The following is a 26,420-nucleotide window of genomic DNA, read 5'->3' as shown; positions in this document are numbered from 1 at the left end:
TACAATATTACTGGAACATACCAACACAAAATCACACATTTGCTATACATGGATGATCTAAAACTACTGGCAGCAACAAATCAACAACTCAACCAATTACTCAAGATAACAGAAGTATTCAGCAATGATATAAATATGGCTTTTGGAACAGACAAATGTAGGAAAAATAGCATAGTCAAGGGAAAACACACTAAACTAGAAGATTACATATTGGCTAACCACAGCAACTGCATAGAAGCGATGGAAGAAACAGATGCCTATAAATATTTAGGATACAGACAAAAAATAGGAATAGATAATACAAAATATTAAAGAAGAACTAAAAGAAAAATATAGAGAAAGACTAACAAAAATACTGAAAACAGAATTGACAGCAAGAAACAGGACAAAAGCCATAAATACTTATGCTATACCAATATTGACCTACTCATTTGGAGTAGTGAAATGGAGTAACACAGACCTAGAAGCACTCAATACACTTACACGATCACAATGCCACAAATATAGAATACGTCACATACATTCAGCAACAGAAAGATTCACATTAAGCAGGAAGGAAGGAAGAAGGGGATTTATCGATATAAAAACCTACATTATGGACAGGTAGACAATTTAAGAAAATTCTTTCTAGAACGAGCAGAAACTAGCAAAATACATAAAGCAATCACTCATATAAATACATCGGCTACACCACTGCAATTTCATAACCACTTCTACAAACCTTTAGATCAAATAACATCAACAGATACAAAGAAAGTAATTTGGAAAAAGAAAACACTACATGGCAAGCACCCGTATCATCTAACACAGCCACACATCGATCAAGACGCATCCAACACATGGATAAGAAAAGGCAATATATACAGTGAGACGGAAGGATTCATGATTGCAATACAGGATCAAACAATAAACACCAGATATTACAAGCAAGCATATTATTAAAGATCCCAATACCACAACAGATAAATGCAGACTTTGCGAACAACAAATAGAAACAGTAGATCACATCACAAGCGGATGTACAATGCTAGCAAATACAGAATACCCCAGAAGACATGACAATGTAGCAAAAATAATACATCAACAACTTGCCATACAACATAAACTAATAAAACAACACGTTCCCACATACAAGTATGCACCACAAAATGTACTGGAGAATGATGAATACAATTTATACTGGAACAGAACCATTATAACAGATAAAACACCACATAACAAACCTGACACCATACCCACCAATAAAAAGAAGAAATTAACACAACTAATCGAAATACCCATACCCAATACAACGAATATACAGAAGAAAACAGGAAAAAAAAATTGAAAAATACATCCAACTGGCTGAGGAAGTCAAGGGCATGTGGCATCAGGATAAAGTTGACATTATACCAATTATACTATCAACTACAGGAGTCATATCACACAATATCCACCAGTACATCAACGCAATACAGCCACATCCAAACATATATATACAACTACAGAAATCTGTAATTATTGATACATGTTCAATTACCCGAAAGTTCCTAAATGCAATGTAACATATACTGTACAGTTAAAAGGAAGTCACGCTTGATCAAGGTCCGCGTCACTTTCCATTTTTAACCAGACATAAGGTCTGAGAAAGGAAAGAAATAATACTATTATGCTCATTATTATTATGATGAAACTCATTAGATCTCGCCCAGTAATTCCAATTTCTCATCGTAATTAGGACAAAGAAGAGCTGCAGCGGACCTGGGGATATCGAGGTCTTCAGTACAAAGGATTGTGGAGGAACGGAAGTGGCATCCCTTTAAGGTGCACCTATACCAGAAACTATATGGAAACGGTTTGCAAAATCAGGTGTCTTTCTGTGGACGTCTCGTAAATAAAGTAACCGTAAATCCGGGTTTCATCAGGCAGATTTAATAGGGAGATGAATGCTATTTCGCCAATGACGCCACTGTCAATAGGCACAATCTACGAGGGCTATTCGGAAAGTAAGGAACAATACGTCGTGAAATGGAAACCACAGTGAAAATCAAAACTGCTTTATTTGCAACGGTTAGCTACACCTTCCAACTACTTCTCTGCACAGTGGCCGCTCAGACTTAGACATCTGTGGTAGCGTTGCACCAACTTTTCACCTCCCTCGTTATAGAAGATAGACGCCAGTGCTTTTCGACAATTTTCTACTCTGCACTGCAGCTCGCTGTCTGTGTCAAAATACTGTCTTCATAGCCAGCGGTTCATTTGAGCAGAGATGAACCTCAGGGGTAGTCAATTAAGGGCTGTATTGTGGGTGATCAAACACTTTCCATCGAAAACGCTGCAGGAGCATCTTCACTGCCACTGCAGAGTGCGGCTGAGAATTGTCGTGTAGAACGAACTGCATGACAGTTATGTTATGTGGATTGCATAGCTTCAGGCGAAATCTTTCGCCAGGCCCTCATACTTGGTGGGAGGCGCTAATTTCTAGCCATCTTCACATTCTCACTGTGAGCTCAGAACTTATCCCCAAACGGTGGATAAGTCGTGATGTTTTATTCTATGGCCAGAGAGATCGCCTCATGTAACACCCTTGGATTTTTTCTTATGGGGTTATATCAAAACCAGGATTTACGAGACAGAAACGGAAAATTCACATGTGTTTAAGGAAGAATACATCATGCTTGCACTTCAGTATCTGCAGAAATTCGCATTCGGGAGGACGACGGTTCAATTCCATCTCTGGCCATCCTGATTTAGGTTTTCCATGATTTCCCTAAATCGCTTCAGGCAAATGCCGGGATGGTTCCTTTGAAAGGGCACGGCCGATTTCCTTCCCAATCCTTCCCTCACCCGAGCTTGCGCTCCGTCTCTAATGACCTCGTTGTCGACGGGACGTTGAGCACTAATCTCCTTCTCCTCCTCCTCCTCCTCCTCTGCAGAAATGTTAAGAGGTGCCATGCTAATTACTGAGAGGCGCTTCTTACATCAATGCCCCCAACAAGGGGGACATGCATTTGAACGTTTGTATTATGAAGAATGCAATTATAAAGACGTCAGTTCATAACATAGGTTTAAAGGAACATAATTTATGATATTCATTATATTCATCGTTCTTTATTGCAATCAAAGATGTTACACCGTTTATGCTATACTGCCAACTGTGAAGCACGCATTGATGCATTATGTATTGTTAACAAATTAGCTGTCATATGTTGATATGACTTTAAACAGGTGATTAATACGCTTCGGCCCTTGTGCGTATTGTTTTGGTAAAGAACAATCACTCTTCTACAGAGACACATTTCTTGAGCCCAGGAATCCTTCCTACGCAAGCAAGTTTTCGAGCGACGAGCTATAGGACCTGTTATAGCTGTAAAGCGTTTGTTTTCGAGCACTGATCGTAAATTTCGCTGGGTCTGCTCCCTGTCGGTGTGGCACCCCCTTTAATGTTCTACTTAGGCAAATCTTTCGGTGTCTGTGGTATCCGGGATTGACTAATGGCAACAATTCGTGGCGAGTTATTTGTTTTCGTGTTTCAAAAGCTTTTGTATACTCGTCAGTTTCTTGTTTTGCTTTGAGAAATCAAGAACATTGCACTACAATTAAGTCCTTGTATAAATAATTACGCAGAAGAGCGACAGCACATTTGTAAGATGCAAGCTTGTTGATGCACGATCTGTTGCGATAGTACAAGATGGTTTAATGTTATATTTTTCGAGAATTACTAGCAGTGTACTGAAAATACCTTTTCCTAACCAAATTTCTAATTCAGTAATATAGAGAAAAAATAATTGCAAGTAACTCTCTCGAAGAACAGACATACATATAAACGGTGATTCAAAAAGAAAGAACAGATTTCAGTTGTTTTTTACGACCACCTATAAAAGACAGAAACATATTGCCCATATCACTGGATATGCAGTCGTTTCAGCGAAAAGTCCCCTCTGCACAGGCAGATATATGACTGGCACAAAACGTTCTTGGAAGTTTGTTGCATAGACAGAGGGAAGAGCATTGGTCGGCCAAACACGTCTGATGAAAATGTCGAGTGCATCCCAGATGCTTTCACACGGAGCCCTCAAAATTCCACAAGACTGGTAGGCCAGGAACTTCGACTTCCTCAAATAACGGTGCTTATGAAGTCCTACAAGTTGTAGTTACTGCAGTAATTGCGTCCCGGCGACCATAACAGAAGGTACGAATTTCCCATTCCAGTTCTCCAGGATATGGCAGAGGATACTTTTTCTGTACGTCTCATGTTTTCGGACGAATCGGCGTTTCATCCATCGGGTAAAGTAAACACCCATAATGTAAGAATTTCGGGGTCACAGTATCCTGATGCCGTCGTCGAGCATGAAAGAGAGTCACCGACACTGAATGTGTTTTGTGCCGTTTCTGTTCACAAAGTTTATGGACTTTCCTCTTTTGTGGAGAAAACTGTGACAGGAATGTCATACTTTTCGGATGTGCTGCAAAATTTGTTGTTACCTCAACTGGACAAAGATTCCAATGATTACACTTTTATGCATGATGGCACCCCACCATGCATGATGGCATCCCACCTCATTTTCACCTTAAGGTGTGGCGTTATCTTAACAACACCGCCCCACATCGTTGGAATGGAAGAGTTGGACAACAAGACCTTGTTCATTGCTTTTGGACTTTGGGTTACCAGAACTCACATCTTGCAATTTTTCTGTAGGTGTATATACAAGACAAAGTCTTTGTCCCACCTGAGACAGCTACTCTGTTCCTGGTTCTGAGAAATCGAATCATTGAAGCTGTTGATTCAATAAACAGGGACCTGTTGAGATGTGTGTAGAATGAAATGGGGTTCCGGTTTGATGTTTCTCGAGCAACACACATGTTGACTGTATAGTATAGTGTCTGTGCGAACATAAGACTTTGAGCCTTCCTCTATCCAGTGACAGGCGTAATGTGTTTCTATCTTTCACAGTTTGTCTATAATAAAGAATTGAAATTTGTTCTCTCTTTTTGAATCACCCTGTATTGTGAAACAGGTTTTATTGGAAATCATTGCACTTTCCTCCATCATGATACTATTGTCTGTACTTGATTGTAAAAACTAAAAACAAAAAGTCAGTAGGCTTAGATGAAGTACCAAAGTGTGTACTGAAACAATGCATAGAGTTTATACAAGGCCCCTTAACAAATATAATAAATGAATCCTTCACATCAGGGACATTTCCACAGCAGTTAAAACAGGCAAGAGTTGTATCTTTGCTTAAGAAAGATAATGTAGAAGACGTAGAAAATTATCGGCCCAATTCCCTGCTGTCACCATTCTCAAAAATAATAGAAGCAATTATGAAAGACAGATTAATGAATTAACTGAATAAATACAATCTTTTAAGCAAACCACAGCTTGGATTCTGAAGTGGCAAAAATACGGAGTCACCCATAGTAGAATTCACAAAAGTTGAACTTAATGCTCTTGACAAAGATGTGTGTGTGTCACACACACATTTTTGGATCTCTCTGAGGCCTTTGATACACTCTACCACAAGATTCTATTAAATAAATTAGAAGCATTACGAATAAGAGGTATAGCTAATGACTTGTTTCGATCATACCTAGCAGACAGGGTACAAAGAGATAACACATGCTTCAAATAGATCTAAACATTCAGTAAAACACTTATCGGAACCAAAATACATTAATATAGGGGTTCTGCAAGGTAGCATATTACTACCAATACTGTTCCTGATATACATCAATGACTTTCCCAGTAGGCCCATATAAAAAGATACTCGTCAGAACTGAGCTTCTTCTTTCTTCTTGTAGACAAAGTGAACGGCTTGTCTGGCACCAAAGTACCATATGGAACCTAAGCAAGAAGTCTCTCATGGTGAAAAAATTCTCTTCATTGATGGCAGCAGTATAACAGTCACTGAGAAAACAAGAGAATTCCTTGCAGAGAAAGCAAATGAAACTCTCAAGGAAGTTTACGATTGGTCAATAAGCAATAAAATGACATTGAACCTAAAGAAAACTAATGCCATGAATTTCAGTTTGAAGAGGGGAAATGACAACGTTAAATTAAATGTAGATGGCACCTCTATAGATTGTGTAACATATGCAAAATTTCTAGGAATCAATGTTGATTCTGAGTTGAAGTGGTGTGAACACACAAAGGTACTTGCAAACAGAATGTCTTCAGCATGTTATGCCCTTGGAATCCTATCATCAGTGTGTGACATGCAGTGTCTTTTAGTTACATACTATCCATATGTACACTCAATTCTTAGCTGTGGAATTCTTTTTTGGGGAATAAATGCACAAAATATGAACACAATTTTCAAACTCCAGAAAAGACCCATGTGAATAATAACTAAAATAGTACTTGAGATCATTGTAAAGATCTGTTCAAAACACAGAGGATTTAAACTGCTCCATGTGATTACATTCACCAGTCAGTTGTACACATCAAAAATAACATTGGTAATCACTGCACAAACAAATCTGTCTGTGACCATGGAACAAGAGCTAGACTCAACTTACATTTACCAAGAAAAAATAAACACAAAATTCAAAACAGCATTTTCTACCAAGGAATAAAACTGTACAAAAAATTACCATAAGAGATTAAATAAATCGTAAAAATACACTTATTTAGAAAGGCAGCTAAAAAGTACCTGATGTGCAATACATTTTAGACATTGAAGTATTACTTGGATAAAACAGAGTAGGGATTTGGTAAAAAATGTTATACAGGTAAATAATAATAATGATTATAAAACATCCAACATTCCACATAACACCTTCACAATATGTTATTTCCTTCTTTCTTCCTTTTCTAGAAAAACTTATCCCCAAGCTATGGATAGCACAACACTAACACCTCTTCCTCTTCTTGAGCTCAACATTTCACTCATTATCGAGGGATGCTGACTCAGTTTTTCAGGATAGCAAACGGGAAGTTTCATACAGAAACTGGCCCAGAAATCACCAGTGTGTGTTGTGTGTGAAGTGTTATGAAACAATGTGTATATAGTACGTGCAGTGACTGATGGTGAGATATGAGTGAACAGTGTGGCATTACATTATTTAATAAGTTATTTGTAAAAAAAGTATTGTATACCAGTAGTAAATCTAATGATTGTCTCTAACTAGGAGTCTGTAAATGTATGCTTCTATGAATTAGCTTATTTTAAAATGATCTAAGCTTGTAAATACTTTGACATGTCCTATATCCTTGTAAAAAGAGATCTACTGATGAATAAAGCTACTACTACTACTACTACTACTACTATTACTAAGTAAATGAGTGAGATTCTATCTCATTTCTTCTCCTATCAACATAAGATATTTCGTCATGCATTGTTAGATTGAAGCATATTACCGATTAATAAATCATTAAAGTTTTGTAGCTTGATTACTGTGATATGATTTGAATGATTATTTCTGTTTAGCTATCAAATATGCAGATTTGAACAACAAAGAAGTTGTGATTCCTTTTTTTATGTTGCTTTCTCCACAAATTTTCACTTTCACTCATGAATTTTTCTAAACTTTGTCTTTCTTCGCTACGAATGATTTCTATGCGTTTCATGGGTGATATGCACTTCGTATGAGCACCAATTTTATAATTTATTTTTTTGGTACAATTAGCAGAAACACCAACTAAACTCGTGTAATCAATAAACAAACGTCCCTTGCTTTTCACCTTGAGTTCACAAACTTATGAACACACTGTGCATATTAGCAAGTTTTTGTCATTTGCAGACAGCTGCGGCTAAGCCTTTTGACAGTTTTGAAAATGTAATAAAGCAATGGAATTTTCCCACTATAATTTTAAGCCCACTGTTACTCCCATTTCTACCTTGTAGACTTCTTATAGTTTTTAGTCTCCGAAGATTCACTATATGTTTCTTTGTTAGCACCAGGCCCTGATCTAGGGATTGGGGGCGGAGGGGCGGGGGGGGGGGGGGGTATCTGCCTCGGGCGGCAAATACAGGGGCCGCCATATTCGCATTCTTGATACAACCTTGTTTCACAAAGCGCCTAGCATCCAGCGTACGTTGGTCTATCGATTAGTCATATGATTTTAAAAGGCATCCTTGTTGGTTTCTGAACATTTTTGAACATATTCTAAGTTGATTTCTGAATGAATCATAAGTTAATTTTTGAAAGCATGCATAGTGTACGTGATGTCTCTGCTAGGGGAATCCCCGTCACATCTAGAAATAAAAAAACTTTCCCGCAGACAAAAGGGGATGAGGCTATACGAGATGAGCCCAATAAACCCAAAAGGGTTGACTGAATGTGCGAATGATCGGTCTTGTTATAATTATTAGCGGAATCAACAGATTCAGACTACCAGAGTGAAAGTAAACGGCTAACAGGAATAACAGGTAAGAATGATAACATATTATCTGCTCGGTGTATCCAAGAAAATGAAATTTTGACAGATTATTTTTGCCAGAAGGCTACACTACTATGGGCCAGTTGTACAGTCAAACAGACTGACTGGGAGCAGCAAAGGCACCACAGGACATTTTAATTTCCACTTTCCTTAATATAGGTTTGATAGCTTTCATTACAAAATATACTTGTTTAATTCCTCAGAGCGAAATACAGTGACGTGCAATAGAAGAATGCTTTTTGTGAAGAGGTGTGACACTGCACTTTGGCACGCTTAAGACCAAATAACATGTCTTGCACTTCCTCAAACATATATGTTTTATGTATCAAACTCCTCAGAAAGATATGTGCTACAAAATGAACTTATTTCTGAAAAATGTTTTTTTTTAATTTTTTACCATCCTATCTCAAACACTCGAGGGTTTTTTGCCCCGGTTCGGAAATATCGTGGATCCGGGACTGTCTAGCATCATCATTACGTTTTTTTTATTCATTGTCTATTTTAAAACTTTAGCACCAATGCTAGTATGCTGTCAAAGTCTGCATACGTTTTCGGTAATGCTCTGCTCTTGAGGAATAACGAAATTATGCTTAGTTTGAAAGAAATGTTGGAATTTTGTAGTCCTTACAGGCCTGCACGCATCCAACTTGCTAATAATGCTACTTCCTAACTAATGTCGCGAGCTTAGATTAAAGCACCAACGGCACCACGAGAACGAAGGTTCAGCCTGAAATGTTTTGAAATGTTTATCGGTGTACGGCTTCACAAATTTAAATAAAAAATTTATTTTTACACATCCAGTGAGCGGAAAACAAATTCTGTGGTTGGGATGGGTAATTTACAGTCAGGGTATGGGATGGTCTGATACAGAGGCGGGGAGGGGGGTCACCCGTCGCATCTTCCCCCTGCAAATCACACACTGGTTTAACCAGACGCAGGATTAATGTCACATTGCTCAGCACCAACATCTACCCTCAGATCTAAGACTAAACTATTTTATCGTAAGACGGTTTTTACTCAATAAAAATTTATTAATCCTGTTCTCAGGAGAAGCAACATAATAACATACTGTTATGTTGTGGCTATGGTCCTAGTGTTCAATTGGAAATCACACAGTACCAGAAATTGGCGGATCAAAAAACATAAATAATTTTTTGTTGAGTAAAAACTGTCTTGCAGGAAAAAAGATTTAATTTTATAACTTTGTCATGGCTGTGGACCTATGCATAAAGGAAAATGTTTCTGCAAAAAGGGTTATTTAAAAACCACATTCTATTGCACATAGATCCCATAAATAACAACAGAAAGCCATTTGGAAACGGCCAAATATTTATAGTAACGGAAACATACCATTCTGAATATTATAGTCCGACAATGTAGAACCTTCCTCCAGTTCTCTTCCCCCAAACAGCAGCCTCAGTTGATCCAGAGGTACACCATCCTTGTACTGGATCTTTGTTTTCACACCTTCTATCGTGTCTGAATCACTCAGGTCAAGTGTAATGGTTCTTCCATTTAGCGTCTTCACAAAAACCTGCATTACGAAGAATCTGAAATGATAAAAAAATACACTGTTATTAGTTCATTTCTGTACATAAAAAAGAACACTTCACTGTTGCTGATTTTTAAAAATGTCGTATACTTATGACCACCAACAGTGAGCAACATTGATTAGGGTAAAAGTATCTTCTCGAACGACCTTACTGGGTTCGGATTTTAGTAGATAATTATATCACAAAAGACTGCCGATAAAAAGTAATACGGGAATGAGCCATCTCGTAAAAATCTAACTGGCTTGCAAATAATAAACAAGGATCGCTTTTTAAGGAAAGAGATTACTTAGAACTGTTATCTTTCAAAAGCATCAAGTGGTTCAAACGGCTCTAAACGCTATGGGACTTAACATCTGAGGTCATCAGTCCCCTAGTCTTAGAACTACTTAAACCTAACTAACTTAAGGATGTCACAACATCCACGCCCGTGGCAGCAGTCGAACCTGCAACCGTAGCAGCCGCGTGGTTCCGGACTGAAGTGCCTAGAACCGCTCGGCAACACCGGTCGGCTCAAAAGCATCATTGAATTTTCTTGATACGCCTTCATTTGCTACATTGAAGATTTAATTTGAAGACGATGTGTGATTCTAAACAATAACATTTTTCGGGTTATCAGTCTTGACGGGTGATTAGAATACCTTTATATACAAATGACCTAGCAGTGGATAACGTCGTAAGCTTCATGAGGCTGTTCGAGAATGGTGCTGTGTGTAGAGAAGTCATAAATGCAGGAAGACCTGCAATGGGTCGATGCTTGGTGCATGAACTGGTGATGATCCTCGTTACAAACAAATGTAACTTATTAGGTATAAATAGGAGGAAAGACCCATTACAGTTTGATGACACGATAGTCGAACAATCACACATCCATTAAATACCTGGAAGTATGCTTATGGAGCGATTTAAAGTAAAGCTAACCATACCACATAGAGACTCATTGGTAGAATCCTCAGGGAACGCCATCAACCCATGTAGGAGATATCTTACAATACTTGAGAACTGCTTCTCAGTGTGGTACTACTACCAGGTAGGGCCGATGGAAGAAACAGCAAAATTAGTTTGTTTGAAAGCCAAAAACTTTATGAGGAAATTTGCAGGGAAATGATCTGAAACTCCAGCAAAGGGCTACTTTTACTCATATTAGCTTTATATAAGCTTTTCACGCTATTAAAGCGTCAAATACGTGGCCGCCACAGGTACTGCCAGCACTGAGGTTGACCTCTCACCCATGGTCGAGCAGGAGGTTGTTTCAAGATGTGGCTGGCAGCGAAAGATTTACCAGAGGACGATAGGAGAGCCTCCCTGATCCGTCTAATGAACAGGTTTCGGGTGCTGGCTGCGGCTGAGAAAGTCCGTGAGCCAAATGAAGTAGATCGCCCTGTTCCAGAGGCAGCCTCTAGGCACATAAGGTCTGGGCTTCATATAGGATGGGATTACTGTTAGTTGGGAGCGCAAATGTTATCTGCATAGAGGGGCCGCTTAGCGATGTGGCTCTGAAGGAAGGGAAGGAATCCAGTGTGCAGTCTGCATGCATACCGGGAGGAGTCATTCCAAATGTGGAATGGGTGCTCCTGGGTACCATGAAGAGCACAGGGTGAAGCCCATTGCAGGTGGTAGTTTATACAGGTGTCGCTCCCGACTGGAAGAGATTCTCTCTGGTTTCGGGCGGCTAGCTGAAGTGGTAAAGACTGCCAGTCTTGCTTGGTAGATGAAGGCAGAGGTCACCATCTGTAGCATCGTCGACAGAACCGACTATGGTACAAAGCCTAGCAGAGAGTCTGAATCAGAGGCTCAGGCACTTCTGTGTCCTTGTGTATTGCAGCAGATTCCTCGACTTGTACCATAGGATGGTGGGTATCTGGCTTCCTCCAAATAGTCACGGTTCCACTACACACAGGAAGTGGCTACGCGGATAGTGGGGATCTTGTGATGAGGACTGGTCGGTCTTTTAGGTTAGAAGGTCTTGGGAAAGTGCATAAAGTGCTTCAGTTTCAAAGCGTGCAGGACAAACACTGGTAGAGGTTACACATGGCAACAATCAATATTGTAGTTGTAAACTGTCCTATCTCTGTTGGGAAAGAACCAGAGCTCGAAGCACTAATAGAAAGCACTGAATCTCAAATCGTTATAGGTAAGTAAATCTGGCTAAAGCAAGAATCTTTTACCAATGATCTAACTGTGTGCAGAAAGAACAGATTAAATACAGTTGGTGGTGGAGTGTTTATTGCTATCAGAAGTAGTTCAGCTCATAGTGAAGTTGAAGCAGGTAGTTCCTGTGAGTTAACACGGGCAGAGGTTATACTTAAAACTTAACTCCGTCCGAACAGGCCTTGGAACGTCCAGCGGTACCGACCACCCGCCATGTCATCCACAGCCCACAGGCGTCACTGGATGCAGACATAGAGGGGCATGTGGTCAGCACATCGCTCTCCCGGCCGTATGTCAGATTAAGAGGCCGCAGCCGCTACTTCTCAGTCAAGTAGCTCCTCAGTTTGCCTCACAGGGGCTGAGTCCACCTCGCTTGCCATGCGGGATGGTAACCCATCCACGTGCTAGCCCAGCCCGACAGCGCTTAACTTCGGTGATCTGACGGGAACCGGTGTTACTACTGCGACAAGGCCGCTGGATCAAAGTTTATACTTGACAGCCGGAATAAATAAATAATTGGTTCCTTTTATCGACTCCCCAACTCAGATGGTTCAGTTGCTTAACAGTTCAAAGAAAACTCGAGTCTCATTCCAAATACGTACGCCGTTCATATAATTATAGTTGTGATGAATTCATACCCTCGTCGTGTTGTCGAAAAAGTCGATGGTAGGCATAAAACGACGCCCGGCCTCGTACTGAATGCTTTCTTAGAAAATTATTTTGAACAATTATTTTAGGAGCCTACTCAAAGTGTAAATGGTTTCAAAAACATACTTGACCTCTTAGCAACAAATAATCCTGACTAAATAGGGAGCATCATGGCAGAAACAGGGACTACTGGCCACAAAGGGGTTGTAGCTAGACTGAATACCGTGACATCCAATCCCACTAAATATTAACGCAAAATACATATATTTTTAAAAAAATCAGGTAAAGATTTGCTTTCCACATTTCTAAGAGACAGATTCCATTCCTTCTGATCTGACTATGTAAGCGCAGACCAGATGTGGTTTGAATACGAAGAAATGGTATCGACGACAACTAATTGATATATACCCGATCAATTAATAAGATATGGTAGTGATACCTTATGTTACAAATAATAGGTTAGAACAATGTTGTAAGAGCAACGAAAAAAGCATGCCAAATTTAAAATTACACAAAATCCCGAATATTGACGAAGTTTCACAGAAGTTCGAAATTTAGCACGAACTTCAATGAGAGATGCTTTTAATAGTTTCCATTAAGAATCTCTCTCTCGAAATCTGACAGAAAACCCAAAGTGATTCTGGTCGTACGTAAATTACACCAGCGCAAAGACGCAATCATTACGTTCACTGAGCGAGAACGATGGTCATATTATTGATAACAGCGCCACTAAAGCAGAGTTACTAAATACGGTTTTACGAAATTCCTTCACAAAAGGAGACCAGGTAAATATTCCAGAATTCGAATCAAGAACAATTGCCAACATGAGAATGTAGATTTCCTCGGTGTATCGAAACAGCTTTAAACAATAACGGCCAGGCCTCGGCCCAGACTGCATACCAGTCAGGTTCCTTTCGGATTATGCTGATACAATAGCATCGTACTTAGCAAACACATTCAACCGCTTGCTCGCAGAAAGATCCGTACCCAAAGAGCGGGAAGTTGCACAAGTCATGCCAATAGCCAAGAAACGAAATACGAGTAACCCGCTGAATCACAGACTCATATCACTAATGTCAATTTGCACTAGGATTTTGGAACATATACCGTGCTCGAACATTATTAATAACTCAAAAAAACTACTTATTGACAAATAGCCAACACGGATTCAGAAAACATTGTTCTTGTGGAACACAACTAGCTCTTTATTCTCCCGAAGTAATGAATGATATCGACAGGGGACGACAAGTTGATTCCACATTTTTAGATTTCCAGAAGGCTTTTGACATTATTCCTCACGACAGACTTCTAATAACATAGAGTGCCCATGAGAAATCATGTCATTTGTGTGACTGGATTCGTGAGTTCCTGTCGGAAAGGTCACAGTTCGTAGTAATTGACGGAAAGTCATCAAGTGAAACAGAGGTAATATCTGGCGTTTCCCAGGGAAGTGTTATAGGCTTCTGCTGTTCCTGATCTATACAAACGATTTAGGAGACAATCTCAGCAGCCCTCTTAGATTGTTTGCATATGATGCTGTCATTTACCGTCTCGTGAAGTTATCAGATGATCAAAACTAATTGCAAAGATATTGAGACAAGATATCTGTTTGATGTCAAAAAAGGCAATTGACTCTAAACAAAGAAAAGTGTGAAGTCATCCGCATGAGTACTAAAAGAAATCCGATAAATCACGCAAAATTATTGTAAATTTAACTAAATACTTAGGAGTTACAATTACGAATAAATTTAATTGGAACGATCACATAGTTAATATTGTGGGGGAAAGCAAACCAAAGACTACAATTGATTGGCAGAAGACTTAGAATGCGCAACAGGTTTACTAAAGAGACAGCTTACACTACGCTTGTCCGCCCTTTTCTGGAGTACTGCTGTGCGGAGTGGGATCCATATCGGATAGGATTGGCGGAGGACATCGAAAAACTTCAAAGAAGGTCACCTCGTTTTATATTATCGAGAAATAGGGGAGAGAGTGTCTCGGATATGATACACGAATTGGGTTGGCAGTCATTAAAACAAAGGCGCTTTTCTCTGTGGCATGAAATTTCAATCACTAACTTTCTCCTCAGAGTTTGAAAATATTTTGTTGGCACCCACCTACATAGGGAAAAATGATCATCATAATAAAATAAGACAAATCAAAGCTCGCACAGGCAGATTTAAGTGTTCGTTTTTTCCAGCACGCTGTTCGACAGAGGAACGATGCAGAAGTAGCCTGAGGGTGGTTTGATGAATGCTCTGCTAGATACTTAATTGCGAATTGCAGAGTAATCATGTAGCTGTACATGTAGAATGCATAGCATTTTGGTACACTGCTGTATACAATTTTTTCAATAACATATTCTACATCTACATCTACATGGATACTCTGCAAATCACATTCAAGTGCCTGGCAGAGGGTTCATCGAACCACCTCACAATTCTCTATTATTCCAATCTCGTATAGCGCGTGGAAAGAATGAACACCTGTATCTTTCTGTACGAGCTCTGATTTCCCTTATTTTATCGTGGTGATCGTTCCTCCCTATGTAGGTCGGTGGAAACAAAATATTTTCGCATTCGGAGGAGAGGGTTGGTGATTGGAATTTCGTGAGAAGATTCCGTCGCAACGAAAAACGCCTTTCTTTTAATGATTTCCAGCCCAAATCCTGTATTATTTCTGACACACTGTCTCCCATATTTCGCGATAATACAAAACGTGCTGCCTTTCTTTGAACTTTTTCGATGTACTGCGTCAGTCTTCCCACATCACGCATCAGTATTCTAAAAGAGGAAGGACAAGCGTAGTGTAGGCGGTCTCCTTTGTAGCTCTGTTACATTTTCTAAGTGTCCTGCCAACAAAACGCAGTCTTTGGTTAGCCTTCTCCACAACATTTTCTGTGTGTTCCTTCCAATTTAAGTTGTTCGTAATTGTAATACCTAGGTATTTAGTTGAATTTACGGCTTTTAGATTAGACTGATTTATCCCGTAACCGAAGTTCAACGAATTCCTTTTAGCACTCATGTGGATGACCTCACACTTTTCGTTATTTAGGATCAAATTGCCACTTTTCGCGCCACTCAGATATTCTTTCTAAATCGTTTTGGAGTTTGTTTTGATCTTCTGCTGATTTTATTAGTCGATAAACGACAGCGTCATCTGCAAACAACGGCTGCTCAGATTGCCTCTAAAATCGTTTATATAGATAAGGAACAGCAAAGGGCCTATAACACTACCTTGGGGAACGCCAGAAAACACTTCTGTTTTACTCGATGACTTTCCGTCAATTAGTACGAACTGTGACCTCTCTGACAGGAAATCACAAATCCAGTCACATAACTGAGACAATATTCCATAAGCACGCAATTTCACTACGAGCCGCTTGTGTGGTACAGTGTCAAAATCCTTCCGGAAATCCAGAAATATGGAATCGATCTGAAATCCCTTGTCAATAGCACTCAACACTTCATGTGAATAAAGAGCTAGTTGCGTTTCACAGGAACGATGCTTTCTAAACCCATGTTGACTGTGTGTCAATAGACCTTTTTCTTCGAGGTAATTCATAATGTTCGAACACAATATATGTTCTAGAATCCTGCTGCATATCAACGTTAACGATATGAGCCTGTAATTTAGTGGATTACTCCTACTACCTTTCTTGAATATTGGTGCGACCTGTGCAACTTTCCAGTCTTTGGGTACGGATCTTTCGGCGAGCGAACGGTTATATATGATCGTTAAGTATGGGTCTACTGCATCAGCATACTTCGAAAGGAACCTAATTGGTATACAGTCTGGACCGGAAGACTTGCTTTTATGAAGTGATTTAAGTTGCTTCACTACTCCGGGGATATTTACTTCTACGTTACTCACGTTGGCAGCTGTTCTCGATTCGAATTCTGGAATATTTACTTCGTCTTCTTTGGTGAAGTAATTTCGGAACGCTGTGTTTAGTAACTCTGCTTTGGAAATACTGTCTTCGATAGTATCTCCATTGCTATCGCGCAGAGGAGGTATTGATTGTTTCTTGCCGCTAACATACTTCACATACGACCAGAATCTAAATGGTTCAAATGGCTCTGAGCACTATGCGACTTAACTTCTGAGGTCATCAGTCGCCTAGAACTTAGAACTAATTAAACCTAACTAACCTAAGGACATCACACACATCCATGCCCGAGGCAGGATTCGAACCTGCGACCGTACGACCAGAATCTCTTTGGATTTTCTGCCAGGTTTCGAGACAAACTTTCGTTGTGGAAACTGTTATAGGCATCTCGCATTGAAGTCCGTGCTAAATTTCGAGCTTCTGTAAATGATCACCAATCTTGGGGATTTTGCGTCTGTTTAAATTTGGTATGTTTGTTTCGTTGTTTCTGCAAAGTGTTCTAACCCGTTTTGTGTACCAAGGAGGATCAGTTCCGTCGTTTGTTAATTTATTTGGTATAAATCTCTCAATTGCTGCCGATACTATTTCTTTGAATTTAAGCCACATCTGGTCTACACTTATATTATTAATTTGAAATGAGTGGAGATTGTCTCTTAGGAAGGCTTCAAGTGAATTTTTATATGCGTTTTTGATAGGTATATTTTTCGCTTGTTTTTCAAGGACTTGTGAATTACAATGTTCAGTCTCGCTACGACAACTCTGTGTTCACTGAACCCTGAATCGGTTTTGATGCTCGTTATTAACTCAGTATTATTTGTTGCTAAGAGGTCAAGTGTGTTATCACAACAGTTTACTATTCGCGTGGGCTCATGAACTAACTGTTCCAAATAATTTTCAGAGAATGCGTTTAGGACAATTTCGGATGATATTTTATGCGTACATCAGGAATTAAACATGTATTTTCGCCAACATATTGAGGGTAAATTAAAGTCACCACCAACTATTATCGTATGAGTCGGGTATGTGTTTGAAATCAAACTCAAGTTTTCTTTGAACCTTTCAGCAACTGTATCATCTGAATTGGGAAGTCAGTAAAAGGATCCAATTATTATTTTATTCCGGTTGCCACCAATGACCTCTGCCCATACTAACTGACAGGAAGTTTCTACTTCAATTTGTTGACAAGATAAACTACTTCTGACAGCAACTGCCGGCCGCGGTGGTCTAGCGGTTCTAGGCGCTCAGTCCGGAGCCGCGCGACTGCTACGGTCGCAGGTGCGCTCAGTCCGGAGCCGCGCGACTGCTACGGTCGCAGGTTCGAATCCTGCCTAGGGCATGGATGTGTGTGATGTCCTTAGGTTAGTTAGGTTTAAGTAGTTCTAAGTTCTAGGGGACTGATGACCATAGATGTTAAGTCCCATAGTGCTCAGAGCCATTTGAACCATTTTTTTGACAGCAACAAACACGCCACCGCCAACCGTGTTTAGCCTATCCTTTCGGAACACCGTTAGGTTATTCGCAAAAATTTCGGCTGTGCTTATATCCAGCTTTCAGTGCCTATAACGATTTGAGCATCAGTGCTTTCTATTAGCGCTTGGAGCTCTGGTACTTTCCCAACACAGCTACGGCAATTTACAACTGTTATACCAATGGTTTCTGTATCTACGTTCTTCCTGCGTTCAGCCTGCTTCCTTTGTGACTGAAGCCCTTCTTGTGTTTTTCTGAGACCCTCTAACCTAAAAAAACCGCCCAGTCCACGCCACACAGCCCCTGCTACCCGTGTAGCCGCCTCATGCGCATAGTGGACACCTGACCTATTCAGCGGAACCCGAAACCCAACCACCCTTTGGCGCATCTCGAGGAATCTGCAGCCTACACGGTCGCAGAACCGTCTGAGCCTCTGATTCAGACCCTCCACTCGGCTCTGTATCAGAGGTCCGCAATATTGATCTCGAAATTGTAGGTGAATAGGTGTCCAACATGGAGAAACACGTAGGCGTAATGTATTGTTTTCTGACGACCATGTTGTCTTAGCTGAAGACCGAGAAGGTATTGACAATATTGCGAGGAAACGTATGGAAGAACATACAAGTTTTAGTCTGGAAATAAACATCGGATAAACAAAATACTGGGCCGTTGGAGACCTGGGAGAATATTTGATAACAAGCATACGAGAAATAAATAAACGAGTTGAGAACTGGGGATCACAACAATAACAATGGGAACTGATGAAAAAGACGTGCTCTACAAAGTGGGACTAACATAAACGATAACACAAGAGCTGAACTCTGCCTTGTTGAATATTAGCATAAGATACCTATGGATTAGAAGTGTGAGTTCTCAACAAAAAAACGTTAAAATTAAAAATAGGCCTACGCATTTTAGAAACCTGATTTGGAGCATGATGCTGGGGAATTTCTTTATGGGATAAAATTAGAATGACAGAAATTAAGATAAACATGGGAACTGATAAAAACCTATGTATGGTCACAAAAGGAGGTTATTGGAGGAGATACTATCCAGTGAACAGATAGGAATGAGATAGACCAAGCATAAGATGAATCGAGGTATTAGCATAAGCAGAAGTTTATTCAACAGGGGGGAGCTATACTCTCAAAATCTCATTTTTGTATAACTGAGTTGAAGAGTTCTGATACGAGTCATTCCACAAGCAGTAAATTTTATTTTCATTGTTACTATCTTCTTGGAGATATGGTTCATCTAAGCAACTAAACAGAAGCCTTTCTGTTTTTTATACCATATGCGTTTCGTTTCCTTTTGTTACTGCCCACTGAGGAAATGTAAATAAAATGGATCAAAACGTGTAATTAGAAATTTTTAAGTGTGAATGTAAGAAAAGCTGGCCTTAATGAGAGTTTCATTTTACAGGATACCATTTTCTCTATTGGAATGAGTGGTGCACAGGTTTCGCTCCTTTATGATTCATTCTCCCTGCCATGATTTTGAACTCGGTGCTTTGTTTCTGTGCCACGAACACAGGGAGGCGAGGAAAAAAGCCGTTCTTTTGTGCCGTGATTGTCATTTCCAACATGCTGTTGCCAAGTTAACTACGAGGTGTAGCCTGAATGTTGGGGTAATCAATTCCCCTTACAGTACACCGACAAATCAATTTGTAGAATATAGCATAGGACCTGCACCCTATGTGTTTTTTCTAAACTGTGAGTTTTTTACACACTCAAAGAAGACCCTCGGCAAGTTGGCTGACGAGGAGAAATAGGACTGCAGTGGCATCGAATCAGTGGACCACTTACTTGGATGTGAAATGCATGGCTATGAGCGTTAACTGACAGACATCCACAGACATTTTGATTGAGTCATAGAGGAACTAAAGAATATTTACATATAGTATATAATTATAAGGACATTTCTGGGGAATACAGTAAATCCAAGATGTATTCGTCTAGCTACATATTTGGAAAAAAAGGGTCTATGACACATGAAAAAAAGTGAATACAAAATCCGGAGCCAATCCTGTGGAAAGTACCTTAGTAAATCATTTTTACTCAAAAACCGTGAACAAGCTCAAAAAATGTGATAACAAGGTTAAAAAAACGGAACATTTCATGCAAGAGTTTCCTCATAAAGTAATCGTCCACTATTTGAAGATATCTAAAATTCGCACTCCGGGACGAAACTTTAATACTGACCTACAGCACACTCTAGCGTCAACCGTCCGCAACCACAGTCTGCCTGCCACCTGTTGTTTTGAGCGGCGCCCAGCGAGTGCAGTTTGTAACATGGGCCGTAAGGGTAGTGAGACGACCATAAATGAAATAAAACGCTTGCATAATCAGTGCAATATTGCTAAAGTAGTTGGTAGGCCTAGATCAACAGTTCGGTCGACAACACACTGACGTAACATAAGTCATGGGTTAGCGAAATGCACATATACAGATGACAGTAGCATCGCGAACACAGGGTAAAAATACCAGTGCATTGGTGGAGCATTTCCAATCCAAAGCCCACAACCGCCTCCAACTCCTCAAACTCTTCTCTGGCCAGACATGGGGTTGCACCCCTCTACAATCCTCCACACCTACAAATCCTTAATCAGCCCCATCCTCTGTTATGCCAGTTCCACCTGGATATCTGCCCTCCCCCCAAATTCTATAAGTCCCTCCAGATCCTTGAGCGTCATGCACTCCGCCTCGCCTTCCGTATATGCCTCTCGTCCCCCACGCAGATCCTCTATGACCTCATTCCTTTCCCCCATCTGCTCCTATTCCTCGAACATATCCGCATCCTCTACACCTCCCGCCGCCTTGATTCCCCTCACCCCCTGGTTGCTCCTCTCCTCTACCATCCCTGCCCCCTGCCACGTCTTCACTGTTGTGTCCCCCCTACCCTCCATCTCTACACCCTTCATCTCCTTTCCCAAGATGGCTTCCATCAACTCCCCCTCCTGGATGATTCCCTCTCTCCCTCAATTCATCCCTCCTATCAACTCTGATCCTCACCCTCCCTCCTTTCCTCCATCCTTTCCCTGGGCTCCCACTTCCCCCCCTTCCATCCTGTGTTTTCTCCCCACCTAACCTCTCCCTACCTCCCTTCTCCCCCCCCCCCCCCACAAGTCCTTTTGTATTCCCTCCTCTGCCTTCCCCGCTCCCTGTCGCGTCTGCTCAGCACTCCCCACCCCTCTTATGGGTCCTCATCCTCCATTGGCTCCTTTCCCCCTCCCCCCTTCGCTTTTCCTCTCCTTCCCCCCTTTTTTATTTTCCCATCATCTGTCCAGTTTTCCCCCACCTGCTCTCGGCTGTGGTATGTTATATTTGTGCCAACTTTTTAGTGCAGTGTTTAAGTGAGTGTTCAGTGTTGTGCGTCTATCCAAAGTGTTGCGAACAGAAATCATGCTGTCGCTGGATGTGAATTTTATATCTCTTGTGAAGAGACACCAGACTGTCGCCGATTTTTCTTAATTGTCTGTCTATTATTTTTCTGCTTCCTGTGTGTTTTATTATCACCATCAACTCTTTGTTTTATGTTTTACGTTCCACAATTTTCCGCCATTGTACCTTTAAGTCACCGATTTTATCGCCAACTTTTCTTATTTATTATCTTCATCTTTTTAAAACAAATTCTGTAGGCTGAAGAGCGGCGTAATAAGCTCCTGCCAGCCCGCCTCCTTCAGGGGGAATCAAAACTCAATAAAGAAAAAAAAAAAGCGGGGGCAGTCATTGGAACTCAGGTAATTCATGTGAAAAGGTGTTCGACATGATTATGGCCGCACGATGGGACTCTGAACGTGGAATAGTATTTGGAGCTAGATGCATGAGTCATTCCATTTCAGAAATCGTTAGGGAATTCAGTATTATGAAATCCACAGTGTCAAGAGTGAGCCGAGAATAACAAATTTCAGACATCACCTCTCACCACAGACAAGGCAGTGACCGACGGCCTTCACTTCATGACTGAGAGCAGCGGCTTTTCCGTAGCGCAAAAATCAACGTGCAACGTATGACGAACGCTTCCATTAGGACAGTGCGCCGAAATTTGGCGTTAATGGATTATAGCAGCGGATGACCGACGGAAATGGCTTTGCTACCAGCACGACACCGCCCGCAGCGCCTTGCTTGGGCTCATGACCATTTCTATTGGACCCTACACGACTGGAAAACTGTGGCCCGGTCAGATGAGTCCTGATTTCAGTTGGTAAGAGTTAATGGTAGGGTTTGAGTGTGACGCAGATCCCACAAAGCCATGGACCCAAGTGGTCAACAAGGCACTGTTCAAACTGGTGGTGGTTCCATAATGATGTCGGGTTTGTTTAAGTGGAATGGCCTTGATCCTCTGGTTCAGCTGAACCGATCATTGATCATCTGCAGCTATTCATGGACTTCATATTCCCAAATATCGATGGAATTTTTATGAATGACAATGCGTCATGTTACCAGGCCACAGTTGTTCGTGATTGGTATTAGGAATATTCTGGACAATTCAAGCGGACGATTTGGCCATGTAGATCGCCTGATATGAATCCCATCGAACATTTATGGGACATAATCTAGAGGTCAGTTCGTGCACAAAATCCTGCGCCGGCAACACTTCCGCAATTATGGACGGCTGTAGCGGCAGCATGGCTCAATATTTCTACAGGGGACTTCCGACTTGTTGAATCAATGCCACGCCGAGTTGCTGCACTATAACTGAGAAAAGGAGGTCCGACACGACATTAGAATGAATCCCATGACTTCTGTCATCTCAGTGTATATCTCTTCTGTGTAACCAAAACGCTGAGAAACCAGCCACAGACTGGACATGCTCGCTCACAGACTGATGCGGGCGTGGGTTTATCATGAGGGAAATCATGAAAAATCCTAAAATCAGCACTCCCAATTTGGCTTTTGAATTAGAGTCGAGCAAACGGCAGGCATCTGCCTTCATGGTCACAAATACCTCAAGAAGTACAGATATACATATATATACATATAGATATGTATTGGCAGGATAGCTCGGAAGAAATTCTGGGTCAGTGGACAGAATCGAAGGAGTCGTCTTGATTTTGCCCAGGAACATAGATTCAAGAAGGACGAGTTCTGTAAGGGAGTTATCATAAAAGTAAACATAGCATATGGAAGGCGAATGGTGTGATGTAAGAAAAACATGGAGATGCTGCCGCAGAACTTTGTGCCCACAGTGAAACATGGTGGGATTCCCTGATAGTGTGGAGGTTTATGAGTGCAGGTGTTGAAAAACTACATTTTATAGAGGTTAAGATGGATGACAAATTATATATCAAATTGCTAGTGTTGAAAAATTAGGTCTCCAAGGAAATTACATCTTTCAACAGGTCAACGACTCGAAGAATACGGCTAGAAATACGAACTCTTCAAGAAGAATGGGACGAAATTCATTCTATCTGACAGCAAACTTAGCTCTATGTCCAGACGACTGCAAGAAGTAATAACTCCACAGGGAAACACCACTAAATACTGATGCTTGTAATTTAAAGCATGTTTCCAAGCTCTAAATGTCAAGAAACTTGGGTGGACTAGTACTTCATGAAGTAGCGTTTGTATGAAATTTTCTATTTTGTTAACCTTGTTATCGCTATGAATTTATTTTGTTCCTTGGTTTTCAGTGAATATAGTTTCTGAGGTACTTCCCATAGGATTAGCTCTTGAGATTTTGTATTCGCTTCTTTTCACGTGCCACGGGCTCACTTGTTTAAAAAATATACTGATGGACGAATACTTTTTGGACTCACTGCTTTGTAATTTAGTACAGAGCTATAAAAATATTGTAGTTAACACATTCCGTTAATCATTTGATATAATGATTGCCTTTCTAAATGCCGAACGAGTAAATACATAAATAAATGACTTCAACTGTTCTTAACTGATTTCTGACCACTGCTTAAGTGAACTAGTACACATCGTTAGGTGATCTACGTGTACGAAAGCAGAAGTGACATGCTGATTTAACAATCGATGAAATGTTGTGTGTAACTGATTATGGATCATCTACTTCATTGACATGTTAGACTCACAAAACACATGTTTTCGGCTCTCTAAAGATGGTCGGAAAGGAGTCAATACCAATTACTAGCATTTAATTCAATCGATGCAGCTACATCCATCAGTCACCAGGGTGTTCAAGTACTATGTTCGTATACTACTGATATACGAAAATGACATGTTGTCGTGGTTTTCAGTCCAAAGACTGGTCTGATGCAGCACTCCATGCTACTCTATCCTGTGCAAGCCTTTACATCTCCAAGTAACTACTGCAGCCTACATCCTTTTAAATCTGCTTACTGTATTCATCTCTTGGTCTTATCCTATACACCTCCCTCCAATACTAAATTGGTGATCTCTTGACGTCTCAGAATGTGTCCTATCAACTGATCCCTTCCTTTAGTCAAGTTGTGCCGCAAATTTCTTCTCCCCAAATTCAGTATTTGCTCATTAGTTGCATGGTTTGTCCATATAATCTTCAGCATTCATCTATAGCACCACACTGCAAAGGCTTCTGTTCTTGACTTCTGTTCTTGACTGTTCTGTTTATTTCCCACGTTTCACTTCTGTACAAGACTGCAAGCCAGACAAGTACCTTCAGTGAAGACTTCCTAACACTTAAATTCAAATAAGACGTTACCAATTGCTGTTTTCAAAAATGCGTTCCTTCCTATAGCCCGTCTGCATTTGATATCCTATCTACTTATGGCATCACCATTTATTTTCCAGCCCAAACAGCAGAACTCAACAACAACTTTTAGTTTTTCATTTCCTACCCCAATTTCCCTTAGCACCACCTGATTTAATTCGATTGTACAACATTACTCGTGATTTACTTTCGTTGATATTCATCTTTTAATCTCCTTTCAGGACACTATCCTTTCTGTTCAACAGTTTTTTCCACTTCCTTTGCCATCTCTTGACAGAATTACAATGTCATTGGCAAGCCACAACGTTTTTATTTTTTCTCTCTGAACTAATTCCCTCTCCAGAGCTGTCTTGGATTCCTTTACTGCTAGCTCAATGTACACACGGAATAACGTTGGGAATAGGCTGCAGCCCTGTCTGACATACTTCTCAACCACTATTTTCCTTTCATGCCATTCCCTTCGACTCTTTTATTACCAATATCTGATTTCTGCGTGAGTACTTAAATCAGATACTATGACGTAATAAAACAGAATTTCTTTTGCTGAAGTATTGCTTCGAACCCACTTTCAGGACTTCAGAATAGATTAACGAAGATGCAAGGTACTAGCAGTGCCCATTCAAGTCAGAGGCCAAGACGAGACCTAATCCTTAGGCTCTGTATGAACTGGCCTGTATAAACCACTACATAGAGCATAAAAAACATTTACTAAAAAACTGCAATAAACTATTTACAACATTTATAAGGTGGCGTGGTCTCCCGACCTTCATTTCTTACACATTCCGATCTCACCATCGTATTCTGCGTATCAAGACGTTTCATTCGAGCCCAAACTAGACAGGTTAGAGTCAATTTTAATATTTCCATTTAATCGATATGCATACTAATATATGAATCGCAAGTGCGCACCGAGATTAAAAAGTCGAGGCTGGCGTACACAAATATTCAAGACACGACAGCCACAGGAGTTTTTGTTCAGCAGAGGCAACCAGCCCGCTGGAAAGTCTCTAGGAAAGTGAGTTAGCACGCAGCTGCGCCGGCCAGCCGACCGCTCAGGGACCAAAAGAGTTTTTGGCAGAGAAAAGGGATAGTGGCCTGCGTGCTCCCCTTAAAAGCAAAACCCGCTGTATTGTTTGGGAGAGCCCCAGCATACGCATTTGTGACGGACCTAGTATGCAGTTTCAGAGTTATCACAGGTGGACAGTAAACGCCTAACGCAGATGCTGTATACACTACTGGCCATTAAAATTGCTACACCAAGAAGAAATGCAGATGAAAAACGGGTATTCATTGGACAAATATATTATACTATAACTGACATGTGATTACATTTTCACGCAATTTGGGTGCATAGATCCTGAGAAATCAGTACCCAGAACAACCACCTCTGGCCGCAATAACGGCCTTGATACGCCTGGGCATTGAGTCAAACAGAGCTTGGATGGCGTGTACAAGTACAGCTGCCCATGCAGCTTCAACACGATACCACAGTTCATCAGTAGTAGTGACTAGCGTATTGTGACGAGCCAGTTGCTCGGCCACCATTGACCAGACGTTTTCAATTGGTGAGAGATCTGTAGAATGTGCTGGCCAGGGAAGCAGTCGAACATTTTCTGTATCCAGAAAGACCCGTACAGGACCTGCAAAATGCGGTCGAGCATTATCCTGCTAAATGTAGGGTTTCACAGGGATTGAA

The 26,420-nt window shown here is 40.7% G+C and overlaps 1 protein-coding gene across 1 annotated transcript in view; it reads right to left on the bottom strand.

Moving 5' to 3' along the window:
- Nucleotides 1-26,420, bottom strand: part of LOC124619244 (polyubiquitin) — a 77,879-nt gene that overhangs the window by 12,539 nt on the left and 38,920 nt on the right. Inside the window, exon 5 of the mRNA XM_047145489.1 lies at nt 9,713-9,896. Within this exon, the coding sequence (XP_047001445.1) occupies nt 9,713-9,896 (184 nt within the window). The remainder of the gene's footprint in view (nt 1-9,712; nt 9,897-26,420) is intronic.

The sequence above is a fragment of the Schistocerca americana genome, chromosome 6 (genome assembly GCF_021461395.2).
Source record: "Schistocerca americana isolate TAMUIC-IGC-003095 chromosome 6, iqSchAmer2.1, whole genome shotgun sequence".
Taxonomy (NCBI): Eukaryota; Metazoa; Arthropoda; class Insecta; order Orthoptera; family Acrididae; genus Schistocerca; species Schistocerca americana.
Note: the sequence above shows the minus strand (reverse complement) of the source record. Positions and strands in the feature narration are given on the sequence as shown.